General features: G+C 42.1%; 1 protein-coding gene across 1 annotated transcript in view; it reads right to left on the bottom strand.

The window, feature by feature from the left end:
• Psmb7 (proteasome 20S subunit beta 7) overlaps positions 1 to 26,647 on the bottom strand; it is a 59,088-nt gene that overhangs the window by 20,646 nt on the left and 11,795 nt on the right. The window contains exon 6 of the mRNA XM_036186381.1: positions 7,792 to 7,850. Within this exon, the coding sequence (XP_036042274.1) occupies positions 7,792 to 7,850 (59 nt within the window). The remainder of the gene's footprint in view (positions 1 to 7,791; positions 7,851 to 26,647) is intronic.

Raw genomic sequence — 26,647 nt, 5'->3', positions numbered from 1 at the left:
CACATAAATACAAGCTTAAAATTGAAATCTGAAAAATAAGTCCAGTGAAGCTCACTAAGTTGACACCATTTCTACTATTTGTTAAAGGTCAGGCTTTTTTAAAAAACTGCATTTTTTTCAAATTGTGTTTGATGCCAATGGGGTTCGAGCTGCACAGGAAGGCACTCTGCTAAAACCCACAGTCTTCCTTGATCACCACTCTCTGTGGTGTGGATTCTGCCAGCAAACATCCCAGCCAGTGGTCATCTTCCTATAGAGTCATTAAACCTCTGAGCGTCAGCTGGGGGGATGAACCAACAGCTTCCACACCTGAGCCCCTGTGGCAGAGACAGAGGCATTAGGATCAAGATCACTAATGAATACAGAATTCATATGCTGCTTGTCAGGGTCCTGAGCTCAGAGTCCACAGATGCGACCTAAATAGCATATCGGACAGAACAATTGTTGACCAAGATTAAAAAGTTTGGCAGTTGGGGAAGAGAGCCTCATTATTCAAATATAATCGTCTTGCTTTGCTTTCCCTCTCTACTCCTGTTCAAGTTATTCATAACTTGCTTCAAATGGACACATGCCACTCATCAGCATTTAAAGACCTCTTGGTCTCATCACTAAATCTGAAAAGGGTTATGCCATCTATACATCAGCCATCCAGAGAAAACAACTCTGTTATAAATAAAAATCATCAGAAAACTTTGGAGAGAAATAACCACAGGATATCTGAGATGGAGGACAGATACACATAAAAACAAGGAAGAAAAAACAAAACCAAAAAACCTTAGATTCAAAGAGAAGACAAAACACTTTGCCATAGCCAAATGTATTTCTCCCTCCTTCCCCTGCCCCTCTCCACCTCTCCTGTTCTGGGCTCTCTTCTGTCACTGATGTTTGTGTACACACACACACACACACACACACACACACACACACACACACACAACCAGACACATGCCTTCCTGCTGTCTTCACAAGACCTCACGAGAGAAAACGAACACTCTGGACTGCCCCAAGAGTAAAGTATCTTCCTACTCTGCTGTCAAAGAATTACATATTGGGCAAAGAGACCAACACAGTAACTGATTTCAGCAAACACCTTTAAAATCAGACTAATAAGAGTTCAAAGTCTGACCTCACTGTTGACCAGTATGTCAGTCCATTCTATGTAACCTCAGACAGGCTATTTGATCTCTCTATGGGCTGATTTTCTTCCCTTCAAAACATGGATAACAAAGCACTGACCTCCAAGATTGTTGAAAAGTGAGAAAATATAGATAGGGAGGTGTTTAGAATGAAACCAGGCACACTGTAAACATCTAAAACTATGACCACTGCGTTTATTACCTTCCCCTCAAAAGCAAACACTTCCATGGCACAAAGACTTGTGCTGTCCTCATGTCCACCACATAGGTCTGTCTTAGATGGTAAGCTTCTAAATGGGAAAGAAAGCTCTCACCTCTCTATGCTATAAACTACCAAGCCTGATAGCAGATCCTAATGTTGGTGGCTGTTAGCAGACATCTTCAACCTACTACTAACCAGAAGACAGTCACCATGTTTTAGAAACCCAATTTTGTGTACACTGCCATAGAAAGTGGTTTACTGACAGCATCTAATCCTCTTGACAACCTGCAGGTAGGTCTCTGAAACTTGGTTCACAGACTAGGACCCACAGTTGCCCAGAGCCATGCTCTGAGTAAAATAGAAACAGACCAGCAGCCCAATCTTCCAACACCTAAGCCCCATTCTCCCTTCTAGCCAAACATATTGAATTTAAGCTCATTTCCCTCCAGGACCATCCTATGTGATAAACTGAACAGATTTTAAAATGTCAAAATAATGCAGATCTCTGCCACTACTGTCCCTCTGCAGAGCAGAGGTGAAATTTGTAGCTTTCCTTCTATTACTTAAATACACACACACACACACACACACACACACACACACACACACACATCATTTCTAAGACTTGCTGTCAGAGCAGCATATTGATATCAAGTCTTCCATTATTTAAGTGGATCTATAGCTGCCTTCAATGACAGATTAATCCTGTTTCTTCAGTAGCTAGGTGTTTGGCATCACATTTATGAAATAACCACAAGCCTTTAGGGCGATAGCTGCTCACATCTTTAGCAATCTGCAAAGGGCTTCTCTAGAGGCCAGCACTGGCCGAGCAATGAGATATGACTCCATAAATCAGATGGCTGAAGTGGCACTTGTATGCGTCACCATCTATCTTCATACTTTCCCTCTGAAGGGTACAGGGTAAAAGCTCATCCCTTAGTACTGCAACCACAAAAAGGGCCATCACAGTGGGCACTGACGAAGCATGTGCTACTTGAAACTAAAGCCACACCAAGACTGAGGGAAAGATCCTGCTGGTGTTAGCATGCCTCAGGCAGTGGTAGAAACTTCAGCAAGTCATCTTCAAAAGGCAGAGAGCCAGAGCTCTAGAAACCTGCAAAAATTGGCTAAGCCTGCAGTCTTCATTGCTTTAAGTTGAACATCTTCAAAGTCTAGAATTCTAACTGTAGGGCACAGCAGCTGCCACTGCAGATCTGATCCTCTCAGGTTTTGGCAGCTCTCAACTTGAGATTCTAGCAAAAGAATTTTTCAAGTTGCTATTATTGCCTGTCATAGATTTATAAATATTGTGCACTATCTGCTGTGGCATGGCTCTCATGGGATGCCAGAGCATGCCAAATGCATAACAGAATGAAAAACAGTTTCTATTCTTCAAATAAATGCTAATTTTTTAACTGTGCTCACGTGTTTGGTGACCAGCTCCAATGGTACAGAATACGTATCAGAGAGGGGGGAAGCTGACTGTCTTCTCCAGCAGCATTCAGCTGCTGCTTTCATTAAGCTTGTTTAATTAGATTCCAGATGCTAATTTGCAAGTCGATACCAGAGGGTGCAGGACAGTTTGCCTTTGAATCCACTCCCTGTGATGTCAGGGTCCTGCCGCACTCCACTAGCCTTCAGCAGCCCTCGTACAGTATTCTGACAATTAGTGCAAAGAGGGAACAGTATTGATCTTGACAGACTAAATATTAATCTTCTACCCATTTTAATGAATTATAATCTTCAAGAGTTGAAATTTCTTACCAGGCCAAATGAAAACATTCCTTCTTATAGAGGAGGAGAAGAAAGAGAAGTACCCTAAGTTACCCACCCAATAGCTTCATTCCCACCCACCCCCACCACCCACCCCCAGTAAAGTCTGCACTTCTGGATCATCACAGTATTTCCAGGTACTTCAGTTACATTTGTACTTCTTTACAATTGACTGGAAAATGATCTGAAAAGGCCACAATATGAGTAACACTAGAGTCCCCACCCAGCTACAATCACTACCAAGCTTCTTACACAAGCCTAAACAGAGAAAAGGATAAGCACACATGGTGATATGCAGCTTAGCATCACCAAAACGCCCTCAAGTAACTGTCTTTGTCATCATGTCACCTTTCACATTTAAAACTCACCATTCTTATACAATGCCTAAATAAGTATTTTTGCTGATTATTATTAATAATAATAAAGCAGGGGAGACAGGGTTTCTTTGTGTGCCGCTTGGCTGTCCTGGAACTCACTCTGTAGTCCAGGCTGGCTTTAAACTTGGGAGATGTGCCTGCCTCTGCCTCCTTGAGTGCTGGGATTAAAGATGTATGCCATCAGCACCAAGCAACTTTTTCATTTCTAACACAGCTGAACACTATGAGCATCAAAGAAGGATGCTGCTTCAAAGACGGATGAACCTGAACACAATTTAATAAAGTTACTTCTGGCACCTTTGTATCTACCTATCCACAAATACTGACTGAGTAGGTATTTGCCACATACCTGTAATCCCAGCACCAAGGAAACAAGGCAAGAAGTCCATGTTAAGGGCCAACCTGGACTACATACTAAGAGCCTGTCTCAAAAAGCAAACAACAACAAAAATGGCTGAATCTCTATGAGGTACCAACCAGCACGATATATGTAAGGAAACCAAAATGAATAAAGGAAGTCCCTACCCTCAGTCCTCCAGATTCACAGCAAGGGAGAAAAACAGGACAGTGAAAAGTATGAGACTGCTCCAAGTAACATTAAGGCATCAACTAGCTGAGAACCTTTAAAAGACTTAATGTGCCTTAAATTTGCCAGCTAGTTACTGTTTCTCCAAAACTCGTAACCAAGAGCTTTAACTTGAGGCAAGCCCCAAGGCTCAGACGACCTAAGAGCGAGCCCATCTCAGGATGCTAAAGAGTCCCCACTAGGTTACAGCAGCTTTTGTGGGCTGTGCCTTCTCAACGAGTACTTGCCCCGCTCCCCATCTTCTGCCCCTGGATACTTAATGGAATGTCTATGGCACTGTAGAGAATGTACTGGCTATCTTCCTGTTGTCTCAAAAGTAGGTTCTGAACTTTCCAGACAGGAAGAAGAGAAAGTCCCCTTGGTCCTCCCTCAGGTGGTTTTTGATGACTCAGATTTCACTTTAGCTTGGGCCCTCCTGCCTTGACAAGCAAGTACTGAGAACTAGGAGCTGGAGAACAGAGATGGTCTCACTGCCGCTCCTTGACAAGTGAGGAAGACGCCCTAAGAAACAGCCACCTAACATGTGGGACAAGAGGTCACAATAGAGCACAGACACACACACACACACACACACACACACACACACACACACACACACACACATCAATGAGAAATCCCCTGAGGGCTGCTGGCAGACAATAGCAGTCAGAGGTCAACAGCAAGCAAGACAATAAACAGATAAGAATGGCTGAAGTGACCTCTGTTCCCCAAGATATTTCTGTTTCCTAACACTCAGTGTTCACCCCAGGCTTATGTTAAGGTGATAACATTTCTATAAACAGCATGTACCCACTTTCTGGACCCCAGGATTATGTTAGGGTGATAACATTTTTATAAACAGCATGCACCCTCTTTCTGGTGTCTTAGAGAACATTAAAACAAGCACAAAATACCCCAGATTTCATGATACTAACTGTATCTAGAAAGTAAATCTAAGACAAATTAAGAGCGCCATGGGAAAGCTCAAAGAAAGACTGACTAGAAAGGGCACCGGAGGCAAAGAAACTACACTATCTTGATTTAATGACAGTTACCTGTGATTACAATGCTAACACTCACTGCCTGTAACTCCATTCCTGTGCATTTTATGACATATAAACTATACCAATTTATTGTTAAAATAAAGAATATTTTAAAGAAAAATAATAACCTAGATGGTACCTGGACACAGCAGGAAAATAGCACAATATACAAATGGCAAATTTAAGAACCAAGACTAGATTAAGTCTCCCCACTAACTAGTTAGTTAGTTAGTTAGTTAGTTAGTTAGTTAGTTTGAGACAGGGTTTCTCTGTGTAGCCCTGACTATCCTAGAAGACACTTCAGAGTTCAGAACGTCCTTAAACTCAAAGATCCACCTGCCACTGCCTATCAAGTGCTGAGATTAAAGGCGTGGGCCACCACCATCTGACAAAACTTCTTAGAGTACATTTTTAAGTAGGATCACATTTGAAAAACAAAAAACAAAAACTTTACTAATAATGTTTTTATTTGTTTAATTGGGAGGTTCAAGACAGGGTTTCTCTATAAAACAGCTCTGGCTGTCCTGTAACTTACTTTGTAGACCAGGCTAGTCTTGAACTCAAGTGCTGGGATTAAAGGTGTATGCCACCATATGCCAGGTTTACTGTTTTTCTTTAATCAACGTACTTACACTAATCACTGTGTGTACTGTAGGCTAAGAATCAGACTCAGGGCCCTATACAAACTACGCAAGTGCTCTACAACTAAGCCATACTCTCAAATCAAGATTTTTTTTTTTTTAAGTATCTATTAACCTGAATGCAAATTTTTATAGTATTATCTACTGGCAACTGTTAAGACTATCACTTGGGCTTTAGAGTGATTTTCACTAATTGGCAGTGTTAAGTTTGAACCTAAAATTATAAATTTATATAATGGGAATTGTTTCAACCTGTCTCAGGGTCTCACGGGTAATGTAGAAGAACATTAAATGTTTCAAATACAGGCATACTAAATCTAAGAAATGCTCTCTTCATAATGATAAAATCCCAAGTTGTACTGAAGGGAAGCTGATGCCTCTTCTCCCCAAATCACATCCACATTAAATGCATGGCCTTTGAACTATGTACAGTTCGGACTTGACACGAGATCAGATACACTGGCAGAGCATCAAGTCACTTTTAATAAACCTCAGACTTCACTCTTCAGCAACTCTCGGTTTTCTTTAACATACGGAGATTCTAATCGACTGAAAAAGACAAAACTTCCCAAGAAAATCTGAAAAGATTAATGTGGTTTAAAGAGTTTGACATTAAAACACCTCTACTTAGAAAACTAGAGACTCTGGTTTGGTTCCTTTTCTTTTTAAGTGACCTAGTATACATAATTTTTTCTCTATGTATTTAAAGACACCAAACAGAAAATAACGCTGATACAGGAATAAATTTTCAGTGAGAAATGAGAACAGAATTCTAATTTCATTTATAGTTTACAGTCATCCCTGCTTATTCTGCTTAATTGGAGTTCAGAAGCTATCATTTTTAATAGAAAATATCTACCTAGATTCTATATGTTTTAATTCCTGTAGCTAGGCGAAAAGGAAAACAGAGCTCCCAGAACACGTTACTTGTAGTGTTAGCCTCACGTACCAAGGGCCCAGGAGACACAAGCCCCAGCTGACCAGTTCTGTCTTTCATAGAACTTGGCCCAAACCTAAGGGCAGAGAGAACTTTGGAACTCCATGACACATATTGCTCTAATGACAATGACAAAATAGTTTTCATATACCATCTCCCCCCAAAGATGATAAGGCACAAAACACTGTCAAAAAGTAATTCTTACCAATGTCTGTCTTTTGCATCCTAAACAAAATACTTTACAAAGTCAGATAGGACAGAAAAGATGAGGCAAAACACTCCTAAACAGATTACCTAAGAACCTGAAAAGGGTTGACATTCCCTATCAAAAAACTAAGCATCAAGACATCAAGCAGAAATAGTAAAGACTATGCTCAGGACTACTGACCAGGGCTGGTTCAGAGGAGCAGATAAAGTTGGGGGGGGGGGGGGGGGGGGTAATGTGGTATCAAGGCACCCAGCACACTGGCTACGCCTTTGAAAGCAGCAACTAAAGATCAATACATCTGTTATTAGAGGGGACTTTCATGGAGGATACATCTATCATTCAAGTAGACAGGCCAGATGTCTTTTACAAGATTCTACCTCTTCTACTACCAAAGAAAATAAAGTGAAACAATTCCTTACAAATACTTGGAACATTAGATCCGTAACACCCTGAGAGAACTCTACATTGTACATTTTTGTCTCCACATCTGGCAAAGACTGGAAAGTCTACAGAGATTTTAAAAATTGACCCATTTTAGGGAAGGTCTGTGTGACATGAAAAACACATAGTTGCTCTATTTTTAGTGAGAACAGAAAGACAAGTTGTTCTGGTATCCCGATGCAGAAATCTCAATACACAAGAAAATGTCCTACACTGCAAGGAGTCTGAAAGTGCCCAGAGCAGAGAAGCCAAACAGCACTGGTTCCCTAAGCCCCAGGGAGAGCATAACAGGGCCACAAGGCCACCACAAGTGATGTTTTCCCAAGTAGCAGGTCTCCTCAATAACTATCTGTGCCAAAACATTCAAGTAATGAGAGTGTTGTGCAAGCTCTGGAGGAGAAACCAATCTGTAAATTGTCTGACTCACAACTGGGAACAACTGAAAGAAGACCGCTGGGGCTTACGTACCTCCATATCTGGCCTAAACTTATCTTCAAACACAGCCATTGCTGCCAAGGAGCCAGAACCTGTAAGAAAAAGATGCACTTTTAGTGTATTTTACCAACACTCAGCGTCTCCATCTCCAGTTTATCTTGGGTCAACAAAAACAGTCAAACATGCCCAGTATCACATTCAAGCATAGTGTAAGTGTCAAGTCTAGAGGCCACATCCAAGTAAAAGCCAGTGCTCTTGCAAAGGCTGAAGCCGTTTACTACTACTTAGGTAGTCCTGTTACTGGCCCTCTTATCACTGGCTGGGTTAACTGTGCAGCAGTCACAGAGAAATGCGGAAGCTTAAAAATGAGGTCATGAAGAATTTGTATTTTTCCAAGAGGGGAGTGTCCCATAATTTCCTTTCTCCTATGTAAGGAAGCTTGTGCTCCACACTCACCTTGGCGAGCTACTAGACACAGTGTTAAATACCAAACATGTTAAGAAGACATTGTTTTAATGATGGAGCCCTGGTAAAGTCACCTTGGCACACAGGCAGGGAAGAAGACACAGCACCAGGCATGGTATTGGGACTTGGAGCTGCGCCACCAGGTTACCCCAACTACAACTGTAAAACACTGCATTCTGTGGCATTTATTTGGAGCTATTATTTTTAGTTTGTACTTTGAAGAGTAACAGCTGAGTAGACAAAATGACAAAGACACAAAAATTTATTACAATAGCAAATGGCTGAAAGGTTATGCCGCACAGATATTAACAGAGCAAATTTATCCCTACCAAGGTTGGATATAAAGGTATTACAAATAAGCCTGGCCTCTGAGTGGACACAAAGGCAGCTCAGCACTATCTGAAAATTTAAACTTGCATTGTTCAGAACCCAGAGAAGCTTTAGAAAATCGTCATCTGTCTATACAGGGCTCTGGCATGATTTCAGGATACTCTACTTTTGGAGAGAGGATACAGTTGCCCACAATTTTTTACTCCAATTAGAAGATTTTTTTGGCATTTATTACTTTTTAACTTGTTTTGCATAACACTATCTATTTAGCTGGGTCACAGAGAAAACCATATTTTCTATTTAAAATGATTTGTGTACATCGCTTGACCACCTCAATGGTTTAGCAAAGGAAAAAGGCAGCGATTAAACAGTTTCAAATGAGGTGTCCTGCTGATTTTATCAAGTCTGCTGAATGTATAATGAAAAAGGAGAAGCTGACAGCAACACTGCATTGAGGAAATACAGACTACCTTATCTGAACCATTTAAGGAGATCCAATTATAGATCAAATTTAAAGGGTAGAAACAGCAGATTTACAGACACAAATCAATGAACACGGTAATCCCGATGAATATGACAGATACTCCTGTTACAGAATATTGCTGTGGTTGAGGATCATTACCTTCACAGCACTGGATACATCACATCTAAAGCAGTGGGAAACATCAAGTGTAGACCAGCATTACCAGCAATGACTATTCATTTAGGTTCTGGGAGCACAAGGCAACCCCATCTCCCCCTCTGCATTTCTTCTCTTTGTGTGTGTGTGGGTGGGAGGGGGTGATCAAAATGGTCTAAAGGGGCATTAAAGCCCTTTGGAAAGGAGACAGAAAATAAACAGACATAAAACCGGTGTGTTTCAAAACACCCCAGTGTATATGCAGGGGCAAGCTCACCAAATCAAGCCTCTGATTTCAAAATAAACACGTCCTTGAAAAATATGGAAACACGGTCACATTTTACCAATGGTTTTGTTAGTCCCCAGCTCACCATGAGATTAAGAAAGGGAAATAAATTGCTAGATAGATAGATGATAGATAGATAGATACATAGATAGATAGATAGATAGATAGATAGATAGATAGATAGATAGATAGCCTGGGTTTCTGTTTCAAGGCACAAGTAGAAACTCAAATTCTCTAGGTTGAAACAGGAAAAACCAAGCTGGTTTTGTGTGGAAAACAAAGGACAGCTGTCCAGAGGAAACAAGAAAATTGCAAATGAGGAAACCACTGAAAAGAATCCTAGATACAAACCGCTACTGCAGAGTGGCCAAGGGCAGGCTTGCCTTCCAAAGTGTCCAAGATTATCTATCTCGAGGAAGAGCCCAAGGGTAAATGGACTAACAGGCTCAAAATCCACATTTAAAAAGGATACAAAAGGACAAGGTATTTACCCAAGAGCTAACAACTTTGTAGAGAATGGAAATGAATTATCGTTAAAGAAACAAACCAAGTTTACCTTAAAGGCATTTTTCCTGGAAAAAAAAATGGCCATATTTTTTCTTCTGGGACATCCTTTCTTAGCACTTTCACAGTAAGTATGTTTCCTCTATTCTTTCTCCTACGCACGTATTTGCTTCTGACCAGCTTCATTCAATATTTTAAAAAATGAAAAAAAAAAGAAAAGAAAACCAGTTCCTGCCCAACCAAACAATTCTTCCTCAGTCAGACGCTGCTTCCTCTTGGCATAACACCAAAAACACAATTTCTCTAAGTTGAAAGGACACATCAGAATCCTCAACTCCTGGTACAAAAAGGGTCTGCTATGTGTTTTTTGAGGGTTGGGGGCAGAGGGCGCTCCACAGTACAGAGGTGGTAGGTGAACACAGGAGGAACATGAGCAAGATATTTCTGCTTTCCTGTTTATACCTCCATCTTAAACACACACAGTATAAGACATTTTCTAGAAAGAGCCTCCTAAACTGTGCTTGCTTCTGCTCCTCTAAAGTCAAACACAAGTGGGTTTCAAAATAAATATAAAAGGAAAGAGAAATTCAACCTCAAGAGAATTTCCACATCATTTTCAAATTAGCTTCTGCAGAAGCTTTCAGGAAGGAGGGATCTGGCGCCCCCTTTGCATGAGTCCATCGAAGTGCTAGGAAATGGCACACTCCTCATCAACAGGTTTTTCACTGCACACATCTGCTGCATACAAAGTTTGGGTAAGAATTCACATAGGACTGCAACTGTCAAAGCCACAACAGGGCAGAGTAAAATCATCCCAGGACATCAAGGCAATGCAATGAGAGACACAAGAAAAGACATTTAAAGGGGGGAAAAAGGACTCAACAAGAACAGTATCACTAATGTTGATTCAAGCTCCCAGATCTTCTTGGTCCGAGCCCAAAACTAGACAACAAATCATCAGACAAATGCCAGACGGGTACAGCTACCATGTGACCTACAAAATATTCAAGCACTGCATCTCATTTTCCCTATACACCATTAATAGACACCCAGAGCCACCCACTGTTTCAGCATCTAGCCATCTGGCCAAGCATTACCATACACAGAGTCAAGGCAAATTCTTTTGAAGGGCAATTAACTCTATTTTTTATTTTAAAAACATGGACACCTCTAAGTACCAAACATCTGGCTTCCTGTAAGGATAGAATGTACAGAAAGTACTTCACACACACTGTGGCCAGTTATGGAGCCAGACGCTAAAGACACTTTACATGGAGGCTGAGCTCTGTACAAGATGTACAGCCAGTGCTCCATGAACCCTCACTCCAGCAGGAAGGAGAGCACACCAATAGCAGTGGTGAGCACCGATGTGCCATATGTCATGTCCTATGTCACTTAGTTTTCCATATAGCAACCCACTACAGTGGTAACCATCTCACCCAGGATTACAGGCCCAACATGCACAGAGCAGAATTCCATCTCAGCTGCTACCTTATGTGGCCCTCTCACACAGAAAGTTCTATTTACCATTTTGATTTACACAAGACTGGTCATGACTAGGTCTGCTACCCTCAACTCCCTCCCTTCCTTCCCCAACGCACATACTTCACGCTCTACTACCACTTCCTAATTGTCCATGCTAATTTCAGCCTTCTCACCTTGGTATGTGGCAGTCCGTGGGCCCTTGACAGTCCATGGCACTCCTAATCACTTTCAAATCCCAGATGAGATAACACTTCTTCCCAAGAGTCTACCTTCATTACCACCCACCCATGAGAGCTTACCACTCTCCCTTCCACAGCTGCAACCCCACACCAAGCTGGCCCATAAGCACCAAACAGATCCACACTGGATCACACTGTGCTAAATAGAGAATAGAGAATACAACTGGCCAGAAGCCAGGGAAACTGAACAGGTCCTAAAGAGTGATAACAACCAACATCTTATAAAGTGTAAAAGAACATTTACTGCCTGGTGCCTAATTCACCACACTAAGGCAAACAGATATAACCCAAGTTCAATTTTCAAATAGATGTCTTATCTTAAGGCAACAAAACTGCACCCAATTTATTATCCCCTGTCCTAGTGTGGCCAAGCCTCTCACCACCATAGGAGTGGGCTACCCTTCCTAGGTTTCTGCATTCTACTAGCAAAGCTCTCCCTCTTCTCAGGAGTTTCCTTAGCAACCTCCACTGCTGCTTCTAGAACAAAGCTCTTTAAAGCAGAAAAACAAGGAACAATTTGGAATGGCTACATACTCACTCTCTGCCTTATCTCCCAGGCCCACTGTCCTCCTCCAAGTCTAACACTCACCAGTTCAGCATCTCGATTCCTAACACACTGAGAGCCAGGCTGTGGAGAGATAGGCACAGGAGAAAATCTACATCCCAGGGTGCTGGCACTAGCAGGGCCACCAACTCTTTAATCCATGGCAGCCACTCAGGTGGGCACTGCCCTACTCTGGCTTCCCTAGTAAGATGCTCATTAAAAGACTCTTCCTGCAACTGACACCCTGCAAAGCCCTGGAAAGAGGGCACCGTCCACTCCATCACTGTCCTACCCACAGCTCTCTAAGATAAACCTGGGGGGGGGGGGGGGGGGGGGGGGGGGGGGGACGACAAACACCAAACACATCTGCTGACATCCAGGAGCTCATGCATCCATACCAAAAGGCCACATCTCTACCCAAGATTTTAAATGAAATATCTGTTCTTGTATATAGTGATATTTTATTTGTGCTGAAATGTGATTTTATTTGTATGTTAATAAATAAAGTTGCCTGGGGGGTCAGAGCTAATAGCAAGCCATAGCAGAAGTCTGGCAGTGGTAGCAAATGCCCTTAATCCAATCACATGGCAGGCAGAGTCTGTATGTTCAAGGACATAGCCAGCATGGAGACACACACCTTTAATCTCAATACCAACCATAGAGACCTGGAGGTCTGTATAAACAGGCAGTGACGAGAAGGTCATGTGGTTGGGTTTATAACCAATGAGAAGGCAGAACAGAAAGTCAATAAAAAGACAGACACACAGGAAGTAGGTCTCTTTCTCAGGGGAAGGATGGCAGCAGCACCGGTGGGTGGTAAGAAGGTGGTTTTAGTCTCAGCTCTTAGCTACTGCTCTGACCTCTTGGGCTTTTAGCTCTGCATTTGGCTCTGTGTTTCTTACTTCATAAGACCGTTATATCTACACCTATAAGTCAAAAGACACTGGCTTAAAAAAAAAATGTTGTAATATAAAATACAAGTGCTGAAAATCCAAAAAATGTGCAAAATGCATAATATTAATAATTGAAAGGCGCAAACAAAAACATCATTTCTAACAATGATACAGCAGAATATAAGCTCAGAAGACAGAGATTCATGGTCATAAACACAACTTCACTAGTAGTCAAAGAAACAAGCTAAAATAAAGCAGCCATCATCGTTTTAAGTTAACCAAGGTTAAAAAGAGTAACAGCACTGCTGACAAAGATGTGGTAAAATGGGCACAGTAATCCACTGGAAGAGGCAAAAGGGACAAAACTGTTCTTTCGGTAATCTGAAAAGATCAACTGGAAACTAAAAGCTGTGCATACCCACCAACCCCCATGCAAGGGAGATACTCTAAGGAACAAAGTCACATACACAGAAGGGACATTGTTTAGGGCAACAGACAGCAGCAATAAAACAAAAACCTAGCAAAATCTAGAGGTCTAATAAGCAAGAGATGGGGAAATAAATATTAAACATGTCAAAGCAGAAGTACATAAGAGAACCTTCAGTGGGAAAGAGCATCTTCTAAAGCATTATGAGTAGATGTGCATCCATAACACAAATGACACAAGGCTGCAAGCACATGAATCAAAATAGGTGCCTAATTCTGAATAACTCTAGTTCTATTTTGTTTTCTTGTATTTAAAATTTTGTCTTTAAAAAACAAAAACAAAAAACAAAAAACAAAAAAAAAACCCAAACCCAAAACCAAAAAGCTAGACGGTGGTGGCACACGCCTGTAATCCCAGCACTCAGGAGGCAGAGGCAGGTGGATCTCTGTGAATTCGAGGCCAGCCTGGTCTACAAAGTGAGTTCCAGGACAGCCTCCAAAGCTACACAGAGAAACCCTATCTCAAAAAACCAAAAATAAATAAATAAATAAATAAAATTTTCTCTTCAAAAAGCACACATTACTTGCAATTTTTAGGGTATAAACTTAAGAGAAAATCCAACATTGTGGAAGGATAAACAAAACCAGCAAACCACCAAGACCTTGCTAACTCTTTCTAACAGCACTCATCAACCGTGATAAGTCAAGAGGACCAAGGAAGGGCAGCAGAGATATACCTGTCCCTCTTTGCCTAGTAGAACACACCAGCACTTATCTAGAAGCAGGTTATGGTGAACAACAGCAATAGACACATAATCATAAGGAATTCCAAGGCACATTGACATCCACTGGTTTTGTGGGCTCTTCAGGCATGCACATCTTACCAGTCCCACTTTTTAAATAGGGTAAATTGACACTCAGGGGTAAGGAACTTGACCTAATACAAGGCTCATGACCAGCAGTGCAGAGGCAGGTGGATCACTGTGAGTTCTAGGCCAGCTCTGTCTACAAAGCAGGTTCCAGGACAGCCAGGGCTATTACACAGAGAAACTCTATCTTGGGGGGGGGGGGGGGGGGCGCGCACCAAAACTTGTTTTTTGTGGGTTTTTTGGTTTGTCTGTCATCGTCTTCCCACATAGTTTAGATTGGCATGGAAAAAACGATCCTCCTTACCTGAGTGTCATCATCCCCTTCCCTGTTTCCACAGCTACTTTTCTTTTTCTTTGGTTTGTATCTGTGGTACTAAAGATGGGACCCAGGGCCTCACACATGCCTGGAATCATGATGCCATCATAATGCCACTGAGCTACACCACCCATCCAGAGTCAGAGGACTCTCTACCTTCCACCATGTCTCTAACACAAGAAAACCAAACACCAAAGTCAAGATTAACAAGACAGCCTAAAAAAAGGCAGCTTTCTTTCCTTACTATTCCTACTAAAAACAGGCTAGCAGGCTTTTCCCTCCTGGCTGATTTTATACTAATTACCACACATCTGAATAAATTTATATTGTTTTTATCTAAAAATTCAAAAAAAGGTTTGAATTTTAGTTAATGTTTTAAATGATTGAATGTGCTGTGACACTTGGGTATCAGTTCTAGGAATATTTATAGCACATAACCCCATTTTTTCAAACAGCAAAATTAGTTTTAATTTTCTGAAACCTCAGAAGGTACTTACCAGCGATAGTACAGATTGAATAGCCTTTATCCAAAATGAGTGGGACCAAAATAATTTGAATTTCAGATTTGGGGAAATAGGCATACATATAATTATAATGATATATCTTGGGATGGTACTCAAATCTAGACATGAAATCATCTGCTTCATATGTAACCTATACACATAGCCTAAAGGTAATTTTATGCAATACGTAAGGGGATCTCAGTTCCAGCTGCAACCTGTCACATGAGGTCCAGTGTGGTAGTCCCTACCTGCAGTCATGATACCCAGTTTCACACTTCAGAGGTGGGATGCTCAACCTATAGCTCAGCCTGAATCTGTTTTTGCTGCAAGAACTTGGAACAAAATCTGAGATGCCTTGTGAAAACTCACAGCCTCTTCTTACTTGCTCTGTATATTTTTAAATGCCTGCATTAACACAGACTGTGTGCAGGTCTGGTTTTGGGGCTTTGCAGCATATTCTTTTCATATATCAGAGTTCAAAGACTAAATCAAACAGCAGTTCCACAATCACCATTACTAGAAAGCTGGAAAAACTGAAACTGAAATGCTTCTCCAGGGTGTGCTGCCTTTCTAAGCTCGAGGAAATCAACAGGTGGGATCTTCTGAGAAGATCCGCACCTCAACCCAGACTGACAGCCCTGAAGTCCTCAGCCCTGAAGCCACATGCTGGGACAGTTCTCCACGTCACAGACTAGAACTGATATTCCACATTTCGAGCAGTTTTACTACAGCAGAGCAGCTGGTAAAAAGAATGAAGATCTAAACCTAGGTTCAGGAGCTAGGAAGCCCAGGCACTACTGAGAACTTGGGACACGCCGTTGAAAGCTACCCAGTAGGCCAGTTCTGGACTCCCTGGTTTCTCTGGGCATATCACACTGAGAACCAAAAAGTGCCACAGCCTCAAAACCTGGGTGTCCAGTGCAGCAGCTGCCCTGGCTTTTTTTCCCTACACAGTCAGATGGCAACTTCTTCAATCAGTGGCTCTTGCAGGTTGAACAAGACACTATGTGCAAAGCTGAATGCCATGAAAGCCAGTTATCGTAATGACTCTGGGACAAGCTCCCTGTCCTCCAGCAGTGACTAGTGACTTGATACACTCATTCTCAACAGGTCCCTGAGTGGCAGCTTTAATGGGAACCAAGGTGTTCAAAATTTCTTTTCTCCATGTTGAGAAGTTCTGACAGGCAGCAGGAAATGGATTCCCACTGCTTTTCCCCAAATCAATTTTACCAGAGCTTCACAGGAAAAAAGGCTACCCCTTCTAAGGAGCAGTCCATTTTAAGCACCCAAGGACCTGTTTGCAACTGTGGTCTGCCACGGTGGAAAATGTATGCAGCGATAAAGGAGTCACCACCAAACTTTCTAATCCATCAGTGTCAGCTCTCCCTGACAGAGCACTTACTCACACTTGCTCATTGTTAGTCAATGGCCACTCTTCCTGGGGAAATTCTGGTGCTTTCCACAGACCTATGGATGGAGGTCATTTTTCACTCCATTTCTGCCTACAAGGCCTCGTCTCCAGGTACTGGTGCTTGACTGAGGGCCAACAATGCCAGTGTGTGAAAAGCTGATTTATGAATATGAAGCAATGCTGGTGCCAGGGGACTGCACTCAGCCACTAGAGAGCAGTGGAGTGCCTCTCTGAGCTCAGAAAGACTAAGCCACAGACTTGAAAAGGTTTAATTGTATGCATGAATTTCATTATAAACCTTGGCCAAAGCTTTGGAGGCAGGCGGCAGGACGAGCAATCAGACAATCTTGCACGGCTTGCTGAAATCCAGATTTGTCCTTTGTCAGCATAAACAGTTTAATTTGATGTTTTCACTCCTGAGTAAGCACTGAGTATTACATCTAAACCCTCATGAGGGGAAGAATGCCTCCTTTTCATCAACAAATATACTTCAAGTCAGAGTTTACTTTTTTTGTTTGTTTTTGTTTTTCGAGACAGGGTTTCTCTGTGTAGCTTTGCGCCTTTTCCTGGATCTCACTCTGTAGCCCAGGCTGGCCTCAAACTCACAGAGATCCACCTGGCTCTGCCTCCCGAGTGCTGGAATTAAAGGTATGTGCCACCACTGCCCAGCAGGGTTTACTTTTAATTCCCAATAAATTGTTGGAAATATGCTCCCTGTTAATATGCTGGAACTATAGATGCTCATAATCATCCAACATTTTTCACTCAAAAACTAGAATCTCAAACAATGCATCGCCTTCTCTATATGTGTACTTGTAAGTAAATATTTAAAACACCACTTGACAGGAATGGGATTTTCCTCATAATTGTAACTATAAGGTCTCATAGACCTGACAGGTTATCAACAATCCTAAGAAAAGCCTGAAAACTGGGGGCATCTAGGCTTAAAATTCGGAAAGTTTTCTTATTAATGAATTTTGGTGACATGTCACAAGGTATGGAAAGAAATGCTCTCTTAAAACATAGTCACCATCTAACTCCACACTTATTTGGGCTACGATGGAGGGTGACAACTGCCTACAGATATGTCTGTCCTCCTGGTCACCCACATGCAGGCACCAGAATAGGAGGTCTGAGGCATCAAGCTGAGGACACAACCAGACCCGTGGCCTGTGCCTGCAGCAGCAGAAAGAAGCACCTAGGAGACAGGTATCCTTTACTCTGGGCTCCACTTCAGAACTACTTCCTGTGGTTTGCAAGTCTTTCCCAAGTTGTCATGTCTCTCAGAACCCTCAGAAAAAAAAAGGAACAGAGGATTTAGTGATTTATACGGCATCCCTGATTGTAATCATAAAGCACTACACAAACTAGAAACTTATTAAAAGAAATGGGCAGTTGCATATTTTTCACTTCATTCTTCTCCAGCATGGACACATTCAGAGAGGTGAAGGAACCTACTTGAAGCTACACAGCCAGCAATGGAAGAATGGGACCTGGCCCTAGCTCTGCAGGCAGCACCACCCCATCCTATGAACTACCCAGAAATGCATAGAGTGACTTTCCACTTAATCCAACTAAAATCAGAGTAGAAGACCAGCAAGTGCTAGGTTGTAAGTACAAAGGCACTTTCCTTTTAGCTGGTCCAATTCCAAGACAAGAGCAGAGAAAGAGAAATTAGTTAACCCCAGTCTCTCTGAAGTGAGATTTAAAGCAAAGAACGTAAAACCTATTTAACTGATCTCAAAGTACTCCTGGCAAGAGGTTTTATTTAGTTGTGGACAGAGTGAGTACTGAACTTTCAAACTTGATTTCATGGGAAAATGTCAAAGCTGAAAAAATGAAGCATTAATTCAATATCTTCAGTATTTTACTGACCCTATCTCTACCCACAGAACCAAGAACAAAGTCCACTCTGGTCAGAATAGGTTAAGACTGACTCAGAAAAGGCTAGCTGTATTATATTCTATTCTAGGTAACATGTTTCCTCGTCTCTAACCTAAGGGCACCATCTATCGGCTTAGTACCACTTTTGCAGCAACCAGGAAGCCAGATACAGAATTTAACTTCCAAGGGCTTTCAGCTCCCAGCTATTTTCTTTTCAGCACTGTATAGCTACAGAAATCCTAAGATTCAAAATCCATGTGTTGCACATTTTAAATCTTCTAAAATGAACCTTACTTGTACTAATCAAAGCAGGGAAAGGTGCCAGAGAAATCTTAGCACACAGAACCACATAGAAAATGTGTTGGAACTAAAATGACTGCAACACTACACAAACATCCAGTATGTGCTTCCCAGCATGTGTCTCCACTCAGGGCATCCACTGCATCTTTGAACCCTTCTGAAAGAGGGTTCCTTTATCCACTCCTGTTTTTCTTTGGATAGCTCAGTCAGGCCTAGAACTCTCAATGTACCCATACTAGAATCCCCTACCTCAGCTTTCGTATTACTAGGATTAAAAGCATACATCTCAGCTGGGCAGTGGTGGTGCACGCCTTTAATCCCAGCACTCGGGAGGCAGAGCCAAGTGGATCTCTGTGAGTTCTGAGGCCAGCCTGGACTACAGAGTGAGTTCCAGGAAAGGCACAAAGCTACACGGAGAAACCCTGCCTGGGGGGGGGGGGGGGGGGGAGGAAGCATACATCTCCACATTCAGCTTCTAGCCACCATTTTACAACAGAAATCAAGGTTCACAGATAGCCAGGACTTAAGGTTTAAAGCTACACTGACTCCAAAGATGAGCACTTTTCACAGTACCTCAAAATATGACACCGAGAACAACACACGCAGGTAAAAGTATACAGTGACAGTGTGTTCACACAGACATATCTCACTCAGCACATTAGAAGGATAAGATTAGTAGGTGTGGCTCTGAGCTCCCAAGATTAAAAGGCAAATCTGATTTGCAGACTTGCCAAAAATAAAGACACTACCACCACCAAAACCACACTAGCTTCATTTTTAAAATAACAGATCTCAGGTTCCAAGAGGTTAGTAAGTCCAAGCAGAGTTAGGCCTACAGTCAAATTTCCACAGCTTCTTCCAAGGTTCTACTTCCTGAAAAGGACCCTCAGAGTCATTGCTGTCTGCATAAAACTTCCAAGAATGAAGTTTCCTGGACCAGCACAGATCCTTCCTGGCTGCCTCTGACTCACAGGATGCAGGGCATAGAAAAAAAAACTATAGTAATATATGGTTCTAGGACTTCTAAAGCAGCAAAAAGACTTCAGTGATGAAGTCCATAGACTAGTCTTCTGAGAAGGCATCCACAAAAGCCAAAGAACTAAATTACCACTGCAGCTAAAACCATACTTGACTTAGGAACTGAAAATGAATATAAAAAAAAAAAAAAAAAAAAAAAAAAACCATTCCTGAAGCATGCTAATTTGATCCAATACAGGAAAACTTCCCAAATGAAGCCATGTGGAGACACCATGTCTGCATAACAGGAGTAGTAAGTAGCACGAACCTGTCATTCCAGTACTTAAGAGGCTGAGGCAGAAAATGAGGATTTGAGTCCAGTCTGGGGTGTACAGCAAACCTCAAAAAAAGGGGGGTGTGGGGAGGACATATCTACACAAAGGGTGTGCTTTAGTGTAAAATACAGAAAAATGATCCTCAACTTTTCTGTATGTGGTAGTTTAAATAAGAATGGACCCCATTGACTCAAGTATTTGGACGCTTAGTCATCAGGGAGTAACACTATTAGAGAAGGATTAGTTGGTGTGGCCTTTGAACTTTCCTAAGCTCAGGCCAAGGCCAGGCTCTCTCTTTCTCCTCTCTGTTTGCAGGTCAGGATGTTGCTCTCAGATACTTCTCCAGCACCATGTCTGCATGCTGCCATGCTCCCTAATGTGAAGATAATGAACTCTGAAACTATCAACAAGCTCCCAGTTAAATACTTTCTTTTTTAAGACTTGTGGTTGTAGTGACTTTTCACAGCAACAAAACAGTGACCAGACCAAGTTCCAGCTTAATTTTAGGATTTATCTGTCTATAAAACAAGACATTGGTTTGTTTCTGCCTCTGTCCCCATCTTCTTAACTGCTCAGGACCCCTATAAACTGGGGCTTGGAAGATATATTCCAGTAATTAGGAAATTGTGTACTCAGTTTATCTGGAGATAGACTTTACCTCAATGGCCCTTGTAGTGACCCTACATCTTCCCTAGTGATGCATACCAATGTTTATTCCTTACCTAAATTGTCCAAGGGCCTCATTTCCAGAATGTCATGCTTGAAATGTATTCACGTTAATTCTCTATGTGGATAAGCAGGCAAAATAAAAATTTTATATGCCATGCCAATACCACTACAAGGAACACTGCCAACCCAACAAAAAGACGGTCCCAAGCTTCTCCTGACATGACTTCAGTCTGCCTAATAAAAGAAAGCTAGCAAGTCCGCAGAATAAGCTAATTAATCTGAGAATTAAGAGACTGCATTTTGTCTATCTAAAAAAACTGACTAAAACCTTCTCTCTTTCTTAATTAAAAACAAAACAAAACAAAAAAAGCCAGAGACTTGTCCAGCTTCCACGAATCACATCAGCAGTCTCTTCCAAATTAATTTCCTAAAAGGGATGTCAGTAAATGAAAACTTTAGCATTTCCTTTTCTAGTTTATGCACTTCCTTGCTAGGCCACAAGAAACCTTTGGGAGCCTCACTTTCTACATCAGTACAATGGTCAAGTACAACTGTGGTGAAGCATCTCCCCACAGCTGTGCTGCTGCAAGGGCTGAGTAGTGTCACTGTAGTCAACATGCTCTGGGACAGGGACAGACCACAGAGTGGTCAATGCACTCTTCCATAAAGACCAGGCTTTAGAGAGGAGACATCCAGACCAGTGCGAGACACATCACCTGATCCAGCAGGCCAATTGAGGAAGACAGGATGGGTAACATAGAAAACTTTAGGTACCCCCTTTTAGGAGTTAGGACTATTAGTGCTTACTGTCAAATCACCAAAACAACAAAACCCACCTTATTACAAAGTTTGGCTTCTACTCCTCATGCTAAAGTCAGTTTAAATAAAACAGTTTAGATGAAGTATTCATTTTCTCACTCAAGTTATGCTAGCAGAAGGCTGAAACTTCCCCAGGATGCTCACAGTCCAGGAAAGCATGACACGCTCTGGCCTGAGGATGGCCCTCCACTTGCTCCACCATCTGAGGTTTAAGCTGTTGTTCATCCAAAATAAGAAGCATGAATTAAAACAAAACCCATCAAACCCTGGCAATTCTGGAGTTCTCCTTCAACATCTAGCTCCCCACCCTCAACAGGACAGGAAGAAGAGGAAAGGGGATAAGCAGAATGAACATACAAAACCAAACCACAGAAACTGAAGCCAGTTAGGAAAAAGACTTTGCACAGCACCTATCACAGGACAAGGATAGAAAAGCCCAAGAGCACCGGGCGGCGGCGGCGGTGGTGGCACACGCCTTTAATCCCAGCATTCAGGAGGCAGAGCCAGGCGGATCTCTGTGAGTTCAAGGCCAGCCTGGGCTACAGAGTGAGTTACAGGAAAGGTGCAAAGCTACACAGAGAAACCCTGCCTTGAGAAAAAAAAAAAAAAAAGAAAAGCCCAAGAGCACAAAGGCAAGCCCAGGATACTATAAGAAACTGAATTTGCTGCTTTTGCAAAGCTCTCCTCTTCACAATGTACATGGACTGGAAAGAAACAAAAAATGAAACTATGTTGTCGTTCACAGAATTATGGAAAATTGAAAAAATGCTTTGATTCTATAAAGCTATTTCAATAAATACTAGGTGGTGGTGGGTGCTAACATGCAAGGTGGAAAATCTACACATAGAGCAATCAAAACACAAAGAACAAATATAGATCCTTTGGGAATTTGGATAAATATTTTTACTACTTAGAAGCAAGGCTTAGTTTAATGAAACTCGAGCTGTGAGTTTGTGACATCAGAGCATCAATTTTGTACTGGAACTTACTTGAGGGAAGTCAAAGGTTCAAATCCTGCTTTGGCACTTACCAGCTGAGGATAACAGCTGAATAGCTACCTCTCCTAAGCTTTAGGTTTCCCATCAATAAAATAACAACAGAATCATTTGTATGGAATGTAACAGAAGATAATGTAGCAGGCACCCAGTAAGACTGTGACACCATAAAGACACCATATAAATATGCTTTCTTTTTAATAAATTTAAAATATTATATTCAACAATAACCAAAAAAAATGACCAGCCACATGAACAATGCTTTATGCTATTTTCTTACGGCTAAATTGGAGCCAAATACACAAAACAGAATGAACACTAACTCTACTCTAGAACTGCAAGCCACTAGTCCACAGTGGACAGCAGGTGAGGTTACTAAGTCCACTGGCACAAACAAGTTACAAAAGCAAGATTCTGGCAGACTCTTAGGACAAGATTCCACTCTCAGAGATCAGAGTTTTTCAGAGACAAAACGGACAAGCCAGGAGGAACAGTTTGGCTAAGGTCTGATCCTGGAATCAGGACATGTCACCTCCTCCTAGGGTGAGGTTTCAGGCAGAACTCAAGTGACAGGGAAGATGCTTCAGACAGCAAAGCCACTCCTGTAGAAGCAAGCAACCTCAAGGTGGCAGTTAGAATGTTCAGGTGAGAACAAGGGGTTGTTGCCACAGAGGTCTAGAATATATACAGAAAAGCAGCAGAAAACCAGACTAGAAAGGCTGCCCAGGTAGAAGAGTTATTGCCAGCCACATCGAAGCCACCAGCAGGCAGCAGCATGGAAGAAGACAGCAAAGAACCAACATCAGAAATGCAGGATTTGGCCTGAGGTTTGGCAAGCTACTGAGCGCTCTCCACAATGACAGGGTCATCCCTCTTGAGGAGGGCCTGTCCACAGCTGTCACATGCCCAGTCAGAACACTATCTACCTCCATTTCCAAGCCCCCTTTGATGGCAGACTGATGTCTGACAGCAAATCTAATCCTACTAGATTAGGATTGCCTGGGGTTAAGAACCCCCAGGACAAAACCAAAACATCTTGGCTTGTAGCATCTAGACCCCATCTAGCCTCACCTCTTGCCCATCCTTGCATAGTCATACATCTTCATCCCTCCCCATTTTTGCTTCTGCTGGGCCCCTAGATAGTACCCTCCCCCACTCCCCAGCACTGCTCCTGCCTCACCTCCAGAGCTTGGATTACCACAGGGCCTAAGAGTTGGTTGAGTGAGGCAGCAAATTTCTTCCTGTTATTTTTTTCTCTTATCAAACTGGGAAGAAGATCCATGTTGGGGAGGGGCTGCTCCAGAAAGACATCCTTGTGTCTCCTGGTGGGAGAGTAAACCAGTACCATCTTTTTTGAAGGCACTTTGGTGATGGCTTTTAAAAGGCGAAACACCCTGCACTGCTTACCATCTGTCACTTCTGGGGTTGCCTGCCCAGCAGCTGTTCCCTCATCCTGCGCCTGGGGACGTCTGCCCTCACATGGACAGGCTGAGCCCTCAGAGTGCCTTTCCCACACAACCCTCTGGCAGGAGGAGCTGCAGCCTCAGCTCAGGGCCTATCTAGCCATCGCTGCAGCGGCCCTGCAGACAGGTCACTGTGCTCACGTGCCACAGACCATTCTCAAGTGGGATTTTTTTTTTTTCTTTTTTTCACTGCTCTTGGCCCCAAACCCAGTTTTTGCCTCCCAGGTATGTTAGAAGCCACCTGCTACCAAAACAAAACACCTCTTTTCCTGACATCATGCAATGATTCTACTGCTTATAAAAGGATTCATGAACACACTCTAATCTAGAAATTTAACACTAAGAATGTATCTAGGGGTTGGGGATTTAGCTCGGTGAAAGAGCACTTGCCTAGCAAGCACAAGGCCCTGGGTTCGATCCTCAGCTCTATAAAAAAATAAAAATAAAAAAATTCTAAAAAAGAATGTATCTAAATCAAGTATGCATTCATACAAACCAATCGATACACTGGTAAAACTCTGAAAAGCAAAACATTCATCACCAAGAGAATGATGGTACAGCTGTAGAAAGCAATCAACTAGAGTAACTACAGAACAATGTTCTCCCTATCATTTAGACCCACAGAGAGACAAAATTCTTCAAACAAATTTATAGAGGTCTGGAGATGTAGCTCAGTGACAAAGCACTTTCCTCATCCACAAGACCTTAGGTTTGATCTCCAACACTACAAAAAATAAAAAGACAAATCAATGAGAGGATTATGTGAGACAACATGGCTTCATCTATGTATTTTTTAAAAGGACAACTAACTATACGGGCTGATAGATAAGTCACAGAGAAGAATAGATGAAGATGTACCATGAAATATTTTGGGGTAAGAAAACAACAAAACCCACATCTAACAGTGGTAGGTCTGGGAGGGGTATGAAGCAGACTTATTTTCCCTAAATACTTTGGCTCTCAAGTGTCTTGTCGTGAGAACACTACTCGCATCAGACAATGTTTCAGTGTCACTTGCTCAGAAAGGACCCCCAGACACCACACATTCCTTCCTATTACTCTGTCACTGTCTCTCTCCTGGGCACTTACACCATGGGTTCTCTTAGAGCTGCATGTATTCACCTGCTTAATGTCATTCTGAGCCACAAGGTTTGGAGGTAGCACTGTGCTGAGCACTATGTTCCCAGCACCAAACACAATGCCTATCACTCTACACTGCCAAATGAATATCTGGCAAATGACTAAAAGGATCCCTGCCTCCTTTTAAGACTCAGCCAAACTTCCCCTGCTTCCCCAGTTCAGAAGTGACCCTTTGCCCCCTGGAGCCCACTGTCTTTGTTGACATCTATTATACGCCTCTCTGTAAAGACTATGGCTATCTTGAGGGCAAAAACCTTTCACATATCTCACTCGAAATAGTTGAGGAAATGGTCAGGAATATTGGCACACACCTTTAAGTCCAACACTTGGGAAGCTGAAGCCAGCAGATCTCTGTGAGTTTGAGGCCAGCCTGATCTACATAGCAAGCTATCGGACAGCCTGAACTACATAGAAACCCTGCCTAAAAAAAATAAAAATAAAAATCTAAAACAAATAGTTGAAGAACAAATGGGTGGATGAACAAACTGTCAAAGTCAACAACTTATTTGCATATTAAATCCAATGTCAATCTTATTCAGTCCTTTAGGAGAGCAAAAGCAGACAGTGCAGAGTAAGTGGGCTAAAGTAAAAAGACCCTACAAGCCGGGCATGGTGGTGCACTCCTTTAACCTCAGCACTCGAGAGGCAGAGGCAGGTGATCTCTGTGAAGTCAAGGCCAGCCTGGATTACAGAGGATTTGCCTCAAAGTGAGAGAGAGAGAAGACACTCTACAAACTCAGTTATGGTCCTGTTGTCCTGAACTCAACTGTGGCAGCCATGACAGAACACAAGCAAAATAGACACTTGACTGCTTACTTCAAACAACGTTTTCTAATGAAAAATCACTACAGTTCAAAACTGTTTCCCATTTAGAAAATGCCTGGTATCAACATTAAATGTGCTGCTAAGCAGTAGTGGCGCATGACTTTACTCTCAGCACTTGAGAGGTAGAGGCAGGTGGATCTCTCTGTGTTCAAGGCCAGCCTGGTCTACAGAGTGAATTCCAGGGCAGCCAGGGCTATGTAGAGAGACCCCGGCTCAAGCCCCACACCCACTTTAAGAGAAAAGATGAAGCAGCATCTGATGGTACAGTTCTAATACTCCTAGCTACTCAAATGCTGAGGCAAAAGGATCACAATTTCAAGGTCAATCTAGGCTACAAAGTTGAGTTCAAAGCCAGACTGAGCAACTTAGTAAGATAAGATGATGCCTCAAAATTAGAAGCGAGCTGAACCTTGGTACCTAACTCAGTAATAAAGCATGTGCCAAACACATTCAATCTCTGGCACCACAAATAAAATGAAACCCTCCCTTTACTACCACTTCAAGGAATTAGAGGGGGAAATAAAAATACTTCAATGGGAAAAAAATTTGAATAAATCAATTTAGAAAAATTTTAAATTATATCTTCATTTTTAAAAGCATTACTGTTGTAGA

The sequence above is a fragment of the Onychomys torridus genome, chromosome 4 (genome assembly GCF_903995425.1).
Source record: "Onychomys torridus chromosome 4, mOncTor1.1, whole genome shotgun sequence".
Lineage (NCBI taxonomy): Eukaryota > Metazoa > Chordata > Mammalia > Rodentia > Cricetidae > Onychomys > Onychomys torridus.
This window is presented reverse-complemented; position numbering and strand designations above follow the sequence as displayed.